General features: G+C 37.2%; 1 protein-coding gene across 1 annotated transcript in view; it reads left to right on the forward strand.

The window, feature by feature from the left end:
• The window catches only part of COG5 (component of oligomeric golgi complex 5), a 180017-nt gene that overhangs the window by 70423 nt on the left and 95775 nt on the right, over nt 1–13819 (forward strand). Inside the window, exon 7 of the mRNA XM_065743600.1 lies at nt 4356–4486. Coding sequence (XP_065599672.1) covers nt 4356–4486 — 131 coding nt within the window. The remainder of the gene's footprint in view (nt 1–4355; nt 4487–13819) is intronic.

Consider the following 13819-nt stretch of genomic DNA (forward strand, 5'->3'; position numbering starts at 1 on the left):
TTTAGCATTGGAGTCTTCCCACGTACTCCTTGGGTGGGTTGCTCATAGGGAATCATTTCAGCTCTTCTAATTTGCTTCTAGAACTTTGCTGTAACTTTGCTCTTTGCTCTTGGTAATGCTGATGCAGCTTCTCAAAGCACAGATTTCTCTTTTGGCTCAAGGAGCCTCTTGCCTGAGGTTTAATCACATTGGTTTGTTACTGTCTGTCTTGGTTTCCTATCGGTGCACTTCTGTTGATTCTCTGGTTTTCATCAAGAGCTCAAAATCTTCAGTTTAAACAGCAAGTATAATGCTGTTTCTGAGAAGCTCATAGTGAAATTACCCTGTTTTTCAAACATTTTAATATTTACTTAAATATTTAATTTGGATTTTTTTTTATCTTCATTATATATGTTCACAGTGAAGTTTGAGGTCAGAAAAGGAAATTATATCATAGAAAGATTCTAAGTTATTGAATCAGAAAAACTCACTCCTCTGCTCAGAGTATTTTTTTCCTACCTAGTGTACTGTGCATATCAGATCTATCTCTGTTAAACTCCTCTTCTGTAACTATCTGGGAAATGGTGGTTTCAAAAACATAGCTGTAAGCAACATCTCAGCCAGTAGATTAGAAAACAGTTCAGGTTTAATAAATCAAGAAAATTTGGAGTTATAATGACAAAAATCTTTTATCTTTAAAAAATATAAGAAGCTAACCCTTTCTTTGGCTGAAGTGCATTAAATGTCACTGATTCCTAGGGCTCAGTGCATTTTGCTTTGACATATAATATTTTTTGTTCAAGGAGAGGATTCAGCAGGCAGTCTATATTTTAAGTCCTTGAAAAGTCATTTCCAGCTGTGCTTTCCATGCTTAATAAGGTGTGATAGTTAGAAAGGAAGCAGTACCAGAGGTAGCAGAGGAATGGGAGGTGAAGAAATGGTAACAGCACTGTATTTCCCTCCTCTAATTTCCTCCCTTGCTTCAGTACATGGAAGTGACTGGGGCAGCATGCCTCAGTTCATGCAGGTGTGAGGGCGGTTCATGCCATGGCTGCAGCCTTGGGATGTGGCGGTATAATGTTTTTAGCTCCTAACTCATTTTAAGCACAAGTGTTTCTTTATATAGTTATAAATACTAAACTTAGTAAATCTAATATGTTTAATTTAGGATTATCTTTATGTTGAAGCTTTAAGTTGAAAGGCAGAAGTGTTGAGATCCTGCTAACCCTGTGGTAGTGATGGAGAACAGAGCTGTGAGTGAGTGACTTACTCTACACAGTCCCTGGAGTCTGTGCTAACTGGAAGATGAGCCTTTGCACCTTCTTTGCTCTTGACATGTCAACTCAAATTCCTTGCAGACCATTTCGCTCATACTTCTTTGGCCATGGCTTCCTTTGATTAGTTACTGACTGTATACTTACTGCACAAATGCATGGAGAAGAATTGTGCCTTTGCTAGTGCCTGGTAGTATCTCTGTCCATGTGATGTGTTTTCTTTATTAACTCAAACTAGCAGCTTGGAACATGCAAGTTCCTCTACAGTATTTTAAACACACAGGAAAGTGCTCTCATAAATACTCTTTGAATTTTGCATTGTGTGGAGCCAGGAGTTGGACTCAGCCTTGTGGGTCCCTTCCAGTTCAGGATGTACTGTGATTCTCTGGATCCTAAATGCACTGAGGCTCTGGCAGTGCATCAGCTGCCTCTGCCGTGTTCCACCTGCGTGGTCAGCTTCACTGGTGGCAGTACAGAAGTGTAGATGTTTCTAATATTTTGTTCCCTACTTAGACTATAGAAAGCACAAAAACGCATATATTCTGTCTATGTTGCAGCTTCTACTCTTACATAGGAAGGTCAGGAAAGCTCTTGCAGATGTTTCCACTGCAGACTTAACTGTCTACTTGAAAGCTGCTTGTCATTTGGGAATAGTACAGTATGATTGCTGGGGCTTCTCTGCTGGTTAGAGAAGTATCTGGCAGCGTTCAGAGCAGGCTGCCTAGCCGCTGAACCCATAGAAAGGCTCTTTGTTATGAAAACCCACAGAAATGCTTTGCCTCCGAAGTATTTTGTTAGGATTGCAGGAAATGTGAAGCTGCAGATTCTGGCAGTTGAGCAGGAGGTGGCTGCCAGTCTAAGGCACAGATGGACCATTTGGAGAAGCCAAAGCAGCATGGGATTTCTGTTCCTTTCATGGAGCCATCAGATTGATGAGATTTTTAGCACCTGAAATGACCTAATTTAGGCTTAGAGATAAAATACAGTAGGGAGAAACAGTCTCTTTTTTTTTAATTTCTCTTTCACATTTTTTTTTCCTGTGGAATTAGGAGACCAGGACCACACCTTATTTTGTTTAAGAAGCCTGTGGATGTAGAGTGTGATTTTATCATGTAAGTGAAGTCTACAACAATTTTTTTATTAGCTAGGTGAGCAGGTGAGTCTTTGATGATATTTGCACCCTTTTTTAGTGCTGTGTTGCCAGAAATGCTTGGCAGTAGATTTAAACTGTGTGTAGTTCTTCGCACTTTTTTTCCAGTCTTATTGTGTCAGCTGACAAGTAGAGGTCAAAAAAAATTATAGCGTTCACATTCAAGACACTTGTTGATTGAAGTTATTGGTAACTTTGGGGGTTGGTCCCTTCCAACTCCTACAACTCTGTGGTTCTGTGAAGATGCTGGGCATTTAGTATTAGTTTTAACATGTTTATATGCAAGACCACATTTGGATATGCAGTTTGGTCACAGCAAAAAGTTACTCTTATTGGGATAAGCTACTCCTACCTGGGTAGAGAGGGACTGTCATAGCCCCTAGCAAAAACAGCTTTGTAAATGCGTGTTTGTGTTGGGCTTCATTAACAGCCTGTTCAACATGAAATGTACTTTCCCGCTGCTCACCTGTCCTGTGACTTTCCTGATCAATTTTTAAACAAATGCATACAGACAAAAGCATTTGCAAGCCTATTCTTAGTAGACTGAAGCCTATTTGACGCATCACTGTTAAGGAAGTGATCTCCTTTATTCCTTACTCAGCTTTGTGCAGCACTTCTGGTAACTCTTTATTTAAGTTTCTTATGGTGAAATTTTCATGTGCAAGTGTAGGGATGCTCTTCTCTATGTAGCTGTGTAGTGATCCACTTGGAATGTTGTGTTCAGTTATGAACATATGGTTGCAAAAATTAGTTTGATTCTTAGATCACTTTACTGTGAATGAACAGAAAGAACTGGCTACTAAAGTGAAAGGTTATTAAAGATTTAAAAGTTCATTTCACTTATTAGGAATTTAAGTCTATGCCTTAATAGACTTACTGGGAGTACATAAAGGAAGATGACTATTAGGAAGTCATTGTTATAAATGGAAATGAGTAAACGTTGTCTTATGAAGGAAGTATCTGGCACTGAGTGAGTGCCCCAGCCATTAGTTTGTTTTATTCAGTCATTCAAAAGAAGCAGTGCAACTCATGCTTGATTGAGAAAAATGCTGATGAACGTGTAAATGGGAGCAGTTCTGCCTTGTCTTGTAGATCTTGTAGATAAGCAGTAGTGTGAAGGTCCTGTCTTGACAATTGAATTAGGTTGACTCAAATCTAAAACAATTTTAAACCCACAAAATCAAAATGGTGCAAAAAATCAACAACTTCGTTCCAGCTTTGAAGGTTCACTGAGGACCCTCCTAGGCTGCTTTTACAGTTTCCTTTGGATCCCAACTAAGGCACCCAGAGATGTTCAATTGGTCCATTTTATAAATGTAATTGTCTGGTTTGTGCTAATTACTAAGTGTCAATTAACAAAAAATTAAATGGTTTAACTATATTTCCATAGCCAGTGACAGAAGTCAGGTTTCAACGTTTTTCTTGCTGCAGTCACCTCTCCTGCTGAATAACGTGTGTATGCCATGATGAAAATAAATTTTGTGGTATTCTTTTTGTATTTGATCTGTAATGTTTAGAATTTTAATTCGTATTTGAAGTATAATTTAAACACGTAATACATAGAGATTGTCAGATATTAGAGCAAATTATATTTATTGAAATATATGTTTACAGTAGTTCAGTTATATAGTTAGTCCTCTGGGACAAGGATGTGACTTCTTGCCCCTTGATGCACTATGACTGAGATTCTTGAATTCCTTGAACTCACGGTTTTTCCAAAGTGTCTGTGTCTAGAGAGGTAAATGAGATGTATTAAATATGCATATTTTTTGAGTAGTAGTCTTTTGATTTTCAGTTTTTCTCGAACAGTTCCTTCCTGCAGCATACTCCGTTGTCAAGTGTTTTATGCAAAAATGTTCCTTGGAGCTAACTATAATTTCTGAACGTTTCAGTGTGTTTAAAAGGTTCCATTATCATATGTCATGCTTATCAATATTTTGTTGCTTTTATAGATTACCTTTCTCAAGGGATAGATCTGTCTGGGATAGAAGTAATTGAAAATGACCTGCTTTTTATTGCAAGAGCTCGGCTGGAGGTGGAAAATCAGGCTAAAAGGTTACTTGAGCAAGGTGTGGAGACTCAGGTAAAATACATGTCCTTTTTTTTTACTTCCTTTCAGAAGTGTGCTTTAAAGGGTGCTGTGAGACTGATTTCCTTTGGTGTAGCATTTTCTAATGGAGGTTAAACATGGAAAAATAACATCTTACTTGCAAGAGAGAGTCTTAGGTAGGTGTCAGTATCCAAAGAAACTGACAAAACTAGTTTTGTGCAATATATTTATTTGCAGAAATAACATTTTACAGGACTTAACCCTGAAAATTTGTGAGGAAGTATGTGCAGATGTAACAGTTTAAACAGTGTGATAAAAAAAAAGATAATGAATAAACTTTGCATTTAGCACAGTTTACAACATTGGTAATAACGTCAAGCTTTATAGATAAATCTGACAAATATAGTTTCTTAAAACTAAGATTTCTACATTTTAGGTATGTGGTTATGTCATATAGTGACATGATTTTACATATTTCCAGTTAATACTTTAAAAGGTATATTAAACTTTGAGGTAGGTATTAGCTATAGGGAATACGTATGATTACATTGTTCTATACTAAATGTAATTATCTACATTTTTAATAACCTGACTGTGTGTGTTATTTAACTATTTGTAGTATCATTTGTGCTGACCTTTTGCCTTTTTAAAACATTAAATTCCTTTGGCTAGTAAAAAAACAACATATTTTAAATCTCCAGTACCCCAGGAGGAGGAGAAATCTAGCACAAGTTTCTGTCAACTTTGCTTTTTAAATTAGTGAACAAAGTGTCTTAGAACAAGGTATCTGCACACTGTTTGTTACCAGTGGTTAACCTTGTGAGGAATATAGCATTTATTAATAGTATTGGATGCTGACATGAAAACAGAACTTAAATGGAATGGAAAATGTCTTAATTAAATTGGCTTCATTAGGTAATTGAGGATTAAAATAATCAGTATGTATCAGTTGTCTTAAACCTCTCATTGTATGTAATTTTCTGCAGTAAGAAGTCATGATTGTGGTAAATACCGTTGACTACTGATAGCAAAATGATAGGGGAAAAGAAAAACGCTCCATTTTTTACTTAATTACTATTCAAATATTGAAACTCATGGCTTTTTAAGCATGTTGCTGAACAGTGATTGGGCTTGTTACAAACAGAAGTGTATGCTATATTAAATAAAGACTGAATGTTGGTTGGGACTGAGAAAAAGCAAGGACCCATCTATTTCAAACATAGCAGAAGTCTTCATCAGTGTCACCTACCCCTTCTAGTTTTTCATGTCAGATTTGACCTTCTCTGATAATTTTCTCTTCATATTAAGTACTAAAACGGAACTGACAGAGAAACCCTGGGGAAATCTATCCCACTCTACTTGAAAAATTGACAGATTTATTAGGTGTTCCAGGCTGTATCCAGGTAATCAAGAGATTATTAAAGTATTTGCCTGTTGTGCTTTAGCCAGGGGCCTGTTTCTAGCAAGAAAGATTGTTTGGAAAATTGTTTAGACAAACATTTTCAGTGTTTAGCCATATCAGAAATGGGTATTTTTGTTAAGCAGCGTTAGGATATGCTTCACAGATTCGTTGTTGGGTATGATTTGCAGATTTAATGTTGGAATAATAGTGTGTTTTATAAAATATGCATTCAGGCATTGACCAAGAAATGTAGAATGTGAAGTATGACCAGCAACTACTGTGTCTTTGTTTCTTAGTACTGTAGCTGTGTGTTTATTGAGAAGCTGGTTTATATTTATACCTTCCAAGCTCTGAGATTTCCCATAAGAGGGCATAGGATCTTCATCTTTTCATGTGCATTCTGTAGTACCGAATTCTTTAGGCAGGCTGCCTTTTTGATAATCTCTATTGTGGTAGCCAGGTCTGTACTACTGAGAATAGTGCAGCTGTATTTTGTCCAGGTGGTTCTTCTGTTGTTTGATATTTGGAATAGCAGTTTTAGTTTTTACTTTTTTGATCTTGTATGTAAATAATACATGAGATCAGTTGCCTGTGTAAGTGAGCTCTGTTTCTGTATTTTATCGAGCACTTTTCAACAGTGCCTTAACAAGGAAGTCAGCTTTACATCTCCGTTTTAGAATTCTTCAGTGACTACCTGAAAGAACAGCAGGGAGTGAAAATTCTTTAGAAAACAAAACAAAACAAAATCCAAAGCTGTAAGTATCTCCTTTTAAGCAGTTGTTCGTTAAAATTTGGTGAATGTTTTCTGTAGAATTCAGCTCTTGAGGATAGACCTAAAAGGTTAGAACTGCCTCTTTCAATATTTTAATGCATTATTTGTTTAGGTAGAATACTCTTTTTGTTACTTTAATTGTTTATTCAATGAAGTAGAACTTCCTCATGAGCTGTGCCCGGATTCACCAAAATAACCAGCATGTGAAAGCAGATGCTTACCTGCAAGTAGTACATTGTCTTTTTCTTAGCATTATAATTCATGTTTTCATTGCAAGTTCATCACTGAGGCATTCGTATATTTCTCTTTCCTTCTCTCCTGTTCCATTGTAAGTGTGATATTAGCATTTGACTACTTCAGAAGTGACACCCAGCTGTGGGGTGTGGTCAACAATTCAGAGGAGTGAGATCTCATTCAGAGGACCTAGACTGGCTTGAGCAGTGGGCCCAGGGGAACCTCATAAGGTTCAACAAATCCAAATGCAAGGCCTTGTACCTAGATCATCATCTTGCATCCGAGGCAACATCCACTACCGGTATATGCTGGGGAATGAAATGATTGAGTGCAGCCCTGCCAAAAGAGACTGGGGGTGCTGGTGGATGGGAAGCTGGACGTGAACCAGCAATGTGCCCTCGCGGCCCACAAAGCCAACCACATCCTGGGCTGCATCGAAAGCAGTGTGGCCAGCACGGTGAGGGAGGGAATCCTGCCCCTCCGCTCTGCACTGGTGAGGCCTCAACTGCAATACTGCGTCCAGATGTGGAATCCTCAGTCCAGGAGAGACTGTTGGGGCACATCCAGAGAAGGGCCACAGAAATGATCCAAGGGGTGGAGCACCCTATGAGGACGGACTGAGAGCTGGAGTCTGGAGAAGGCTGTGAGGTGACCTGATAGCAGCCTTTCAATATCTCAAGGGGAGCTACAAGAAAGAAGGGGACAGAAACAAAAGGCAGGTCTTTTGTGACGGAACAAGGGGAAATGGCTACAAGTTTAAAGACGGTAGATTTAGGTTTGATATAAGGAAAAATATTTTTACAGTGAGGATGGTGAGACACTGGAATTGCCCAGAGATGTGGTTGATGCCCCATCCCTGGAGACTTTCAGTGCCAGGCTGGATGTGGCCCTGGGCAACAAGATGTAGCTGTGCATGTCCCTTTTCATTGCAGGGGAGTTGGAGTAGGTGACCTTTAAAGGTCCCTTCCAATTCTAAAGATTTGATGAATCTGTGATTCTAAGTGAATGCTTTTACTTGTCTTCACAGCAGTAACTTTAAAGCCGCCATCCGAGTATGAACTAGAAGAGTCACTCAACATTTCTAGACTTAACAGATCTTCATAGAGCTGCCAACCATGCTTGTCTTCCTAATCCTTTTAGAAACAGCAAGCCTTCTTTGCTCCTTTGGGCTAAAGTAAAATAAATCATGGTAAATCCAGTCAAGTGGAGGTACCAATGGCTACAGGCATTTTTTTTATTGCATTGTATGCTTTGTTACCCACTCCTCGTATATATAGTGCAGATTAATGCTCTGTCATGAGCCATAGAGCAGCACCAAGAAAATGGATTCAAATTCTATTCTTACTCTCTAGTTCTTTTTCTTCCAAAGGTTTTTTCTTCCATAACTTTCCTTCATGTTGTAAACAGGCTCATAGCAGATAGTGTAGAAATCAGGAGACACTGCCTTAACAGAGGTAGAACCGCAGCGTTACTGTAGTCAGTCTCTTAGAAGATACAGCAGTGTTTCCTGCTTAAAAACAAGGAAACAAGAAAAGGTCCATAGCCATCTTGCAACCACCTGAAGCATCCCCAGCTTTTCTTTGGCTTACAGGATGAACTGTAGGCAAAATAATCTAAATTTTCCTTAGACACCACTTTTTTCAACAGGAGTATTGTGTAATCTGAATACTAACAAATTACTCACAGCAGGAGAAATCGGTCTGTCCTGTGTTGAATGGTTCTGCTGGACAGCCTTGTGGCTGCTATACTTAGAGAGAAAACTTACTCCACAGCTTAGTTCATGCTTCAAACCCTTTCTGTTATATTATCATGTTTAGTGTTAGACTTTGTCTTGCAGCCAGGGTTGCCCACACTTAGTTTCATCAGGCAATTAGAGTGTTGGTAGCCAGGTCATGTGTACACCAAAGAATACATATCCATGTCGCCCATCTATACTCCTATAGTATGTAGCACAAGTTCTGAGCTAGGTCTCCTGCTTTAACCACAGTTACAGAGCACCTCTGAGTAAGAAGAGTAGATTTTTTGGATTTTTACAGGTTTTGTCCTGGTGTGTGTGAGATGGGTTAAAAACCTATGCTCTTGTTGAGCAGTACAATCTGAGCACAAATGCTTCAGTTACTTTCAGTGTACTGTCTTTGTAATTTGGTCAAACTGAGCATATTTGGGTGTATTTTGATTTTCCATATTGCATCTCACTGAATAGAATTTGTTTCGATTTCTTTTGTTTTGCGTTCTGTTTCATACTGAGTCTCTCCTCTATGTTGAATTGGCTCTGGGACAACTACAGCTTTTTTTCACAATAAAAATTATTAATTAGATGTATATGTATAATTGTTCTTGTCTAATGCTGTTTAGTGCCTGAGAACGAGTGGTTGAAGGATTAAATATCTGCATAATTAACCAGTGTTCTGGACATTGCTCATCAAGAAGTTGCTCAGTTTTATCTTCAGTCAGAGTCATCTAAGCTAGGTGCTTATGTAGTACATTTTGCAGTGTAGCAGCAAGATTGTTGATAGTCATCTGATCTCCTCAGATCAAAATTTAATCTCATGCCAAGGATCTCTTATTACTGCCCCCAAAGGATTGCTGGGAAAAGTATGCACGTAATTGCACGTAATTGCACGTAATCATTTTTCTGGAGGTGATCATCAAGGAATGGCACAATTTGTTTCTTATCAGGGCCCTCTGAGCTGAGTGCTTATGTAGTACAACTTGCAATGTTACAGCAAGATTGGTGAAATTAATCTTGAATCCTTCATAGGCCAGCATTCAATATAATGTCAAGGATCTTGAGCAATATGTGGTCTTCATTATCCTGAGATGGCATGTTCCAGGCATGCAGATGCACTTGGAGGTGCTCAAGATAGTTACGTATCAGAACTTGAATGTCTAATTATTAATGTTGCATAGTTAAATAACTTTATGTGTTTTATTAAAGCATTCTCTTTCTTGGTTATCTTAGGCATAGAGCTTGTGCAGGTGTATGAATGTGCTATCTAAAGTTGTCAGGTCCGTGGAGCAGTGTTTCATTGTAGAACAAAGTCTAATGTCATAGAAGAATGACACTTAGCATGACCCACAGTTGAATGCTGGGCTTCTTTTATCTTTGGTGGATTTAGCTTAGAATGTACTGTATTGCCCACTCTGAAGTACTGTGCTACTCAAAAGAAAAGCTTGACTTCTGGATGTTTTTCCCTGGACTTTGCCACTTTTTCATATTAGCTACTGTGTTTTGTCCTATTTTTAAAAAAGTTTTAAGAATTCAGAATGCAAATGGAAATTGATTTCAGTTTGCATTTAATTGCATAAGTACAAAGTGATCATTATGATAATAAATAAAGTAGAAAAATATGAGAAAAGAACCCCTTCAATTTGTACATGACCATCTTTGTATCCATATACAATAGGCTGTCCTCATAAAAAGTCTGGAAGACCTGGAGTTGAAATGCTGCCTAGAGTATACATTTTTTAAAATCAAAGAGCAGTCAATGTTTCTTCTTGGATTTGTTTTTTTGTTCTGACATTTGTTTCTACGTTGAAAGCTGGAAGTTGGAATTTAACCTTGTCACTGTCAAAAAATTAACGAGTATAGTACACTTCAGGCAGTAGCTGTTATGTTTCCTTATTATCCTGTAATCTTGATTCCCTGGAGGACATTCTGATGAAAAAGCTGTCTCAGTGTAGTTTCCATAATAAAGTGATTGACTATGATACGTTATAGAAATAGAAGGCATTTTTGATTATTCATTTTGAAGTCAATTAGTTGAATCTAGAGTAAGAAGACTATGTATGTTATCTGTAAAAAGGAGAATTTGGACCTGTTTGATACTTTTGGCATACAGTGAGGGTGGTAGCTATACTTAACTTTACGTCATCTAGTTTTGCTCAGTGAAGACAGAGGATGAGATTCAAAGCCTTTTTTTTCTTTTTTTTTTCTTGTTAGCCACCCATTTTAGGTGCTGTTTGGAATTTTTATGTAGACACAGAAAACATTTCAACATGTCATATTGGCATTCATTGTCAGTAATTACAGTTATCCTTTCTGACACTTCAGTCTGTTTAATTAAAATCCTAAGAGCTTATATTGATTTTTGTTTTTTATTCTGTGATAGTTCTGTATCCATATAGAGCAGTTTCATTTCATGTGTTTATGTATCTCTGCTTCATTCTAACCTTTAAGTTTCTTTGTCACAGAAATGTATTCATGTTGCATTATTCAATTTTATTTTTCATCTTCAGTATTATGATTATGGTTTTCATGATCTCGTTAACTTGCTAAATCAAATTCCTTCATCTGGCCATCTGGAGCATGGCAGTACTGAAGGAGTTTTCAATAAATCTAAATTATTTCTTCCTTATTCTGTTAAGATGTGATATAGCAACGTATGGCTCATCTAACAACCAGGAAGTATATCTTCTAAGTGCATGTTATTTATATGCTACTTTTGAATGGCAAACTTCATGGGGATTAATCAAACCTTAGAAATTTTGGCTTTACTATTCTAGACTAAAAAGAGTTCGTTTATCTTAAAGTGTGATCTAATGGTTAACCGTGCTTCAGTAATTCAAAATCATCAAGCTAAACACTAAGTATGAATTCATGTTTCTGAACTATGGATTAAAATAAACCACAGATTTCTCGGCACATAATCGGCTGATACTGATATAACCTAGAATATCCTTTCAGTTTCCATAGGAACAGATGATAGAATGTTTTGAATTTTGGAAAAGCTAAAAGAATGTCTGGCTTCAACATAGTTCACTTCTATTTTGCAGCTTGCAACCTTTCCATGTGAGGGCTAGAAGTGTGCATAAAAAAGGAAGGTTGAATATCCACCTAACTCGTATTTTAATATATTTTTAGTAGTGGTAGTGTTAATAATAAAAAATATTTTAAAATGTTTCTGTGCATAATTCTTTAGGTGTTGTTTGCTGTAGAGCTAGAAAATGTATTTCACATCCACTGCAAAATAGAAACTACAAATTATTCCTGTTTTGTTATTGTCTTTTCAAATGTTTTATGAAAAAACAGGTTCCACGCAGGTCATTCTCATCTCCAGACCTTACTTCATCTCGTGTTACACTATAGCCATAGATTTTCTCACTGGACAATCTGAGAAGCACAAGGAAGAACTTCATGTAGTTAGAAAGAGAAGATCAGTCAGACCCTGCTGAAATGCATGCTGTTTTATATAGATTAATCTAACTAAACGTGATAATCCAAGAAAGACAAAGAAACATACTAGCTGTTGTAGTGCTTGTTTTATTAGATGCTTGACTACTCTTTTTTAACAGATCGTTTGCTAAATTAGAGAAGATATGCTTTGATTGAGTGTAAAAACGTTAAGAAGATTTAAAAGATAGCTCTTGGTTTGAGATAAATAGATATATAACTCCAATATTTACAAAGAGGGAAGAAATAAAAGCCTAATCAGGAAACCTGAGGCCTTGTGAATGTGGGTTCAGGTGATAACAGCTCAGTTTGTTTTCATTTGCTACAACTCCGCCATTTCAGATGCTCAGTCTTCAACGCATTCGGTATGTAGGAATTAGTGTGGTACTGAAAGGAAAAAGAAATGAAACGAGCAAGTTAAGGAAGTAGAAACAGGCAAGTAGCATGTTAACTCATGCCTCTTTTCAGTGTAACAAGTTTTCATTCTGTGAATGGGGCTACGCTGTGCTAATGTAGTACAAATAACAGCCTTTTCAAATATCTGTATTCCGGGGTTATTTTTAGCTACCATTAAATGGAAGATTCATGAGGAGTCTAGTTGTCTGGGCATATGGGCAAATTTAATAGCAATATTTTGAAAATGTAAGGATTTTCAAAAAAGAGCGTTGTCCTGCTCAGCGTTGAAGTATAATTTAGTGTTACAAATGTGCAGAAGACCCTGTGTCACGTTACTTTCTGAATATTGATCCTCTTTTATTATTGATTATGGTTTGCACTTTTGCATCGTATTTCAGAAAATTCTTCACAAACGGCTGTGCTTAGTTTAGGCAGATATTAGCAACCATTACTCTGCAGGTATGCAGAGTTCTTAAAAGTTCTTCAAGCATTTGAGTTTGCAAGTCTCTGTGCCTTAGAAGACAGTGGCCCATTAAATAGGCTTTGTTTCATGAAAATGCTTTTATTCACACTATAAAAATATGTTCTTTATAAAACTCGGTTCTTTAAAAAACTCTGTTCTTTAATGGACCTTATAAGCTTCTGTTTTCTAATCCAGTAATATCTGCTACTGTAATTGCTCATCTTTCCAAAAGCAGTGCAATGAAAGTAGAAAAAATATTGTAAAATGAAGGTAATTTTTAGTATTTTATGTCCAGCAGAAAGCTTAGGGGGGTGGTAGGGAGGAGAAGGGGCAACAGCTGATGAGTCATTGAAGGAACCCCTACCCTTTATCAACCTTATTTCCTGTCAGCTGTAGCAACTCCTGCCTGGAGCTTTCTACTTCACTTGTGTTTGACTCCACGTTCATGTCAGGTATAGTTTTTATAAGATTGAAAGATTATTTTGAATGATGTGCTAGTAAAATGTTTGCATCAATGGCTAATGCAAAAGAAGTCCCACAAGTTTTCCTTTTTATCTGTCGAGTAGTTTGTGATACTTACTGAGGACTGGACTTCAGGTTATGACTTCAACCAAACCTTCAAATATGATTAGATCGAGAGTAAAGATTTTTTTTTTTCTTCTTTGAGATCATATTAAAGTAGAAACCTGAGAAATTGAATGATCTTGTTTCCTAGATTTGGGTTTCTTGATTATCTCCACTGAGGTGATGGCAGCAGGAGCAGCTTAGGTCACAGCACCTTGTTATATATGTGATTAATACAGGACTTCGTACTCCCGCTCTGGCCACCTTCCTGTTGGACCTCTGTTTATTTCTAGACTGTGACCTCAAATGAACCTGTTACCTGAGAGCTCTGTGTTTTTGTCTTATATGTTCCTATTGGTCAT

The sequence above is a fragment of the Cyrtonyx montezumae genome, unplaced genomic scaffold (assembly GCF_038088225.1).
Source record: "Cyrtonyx montezumae isolate F1298 unplaced genomic scaffold, pur_monq_1.0 scaffold_3, whole genome shotgun sequence".
Classification (NCBI taxonomy): Eukaryota; Metazoa; Chordata; class Aves; order Galliformes; family Odontophoridae; genus Cyrtonyx; species Cyrtonyx montezumae.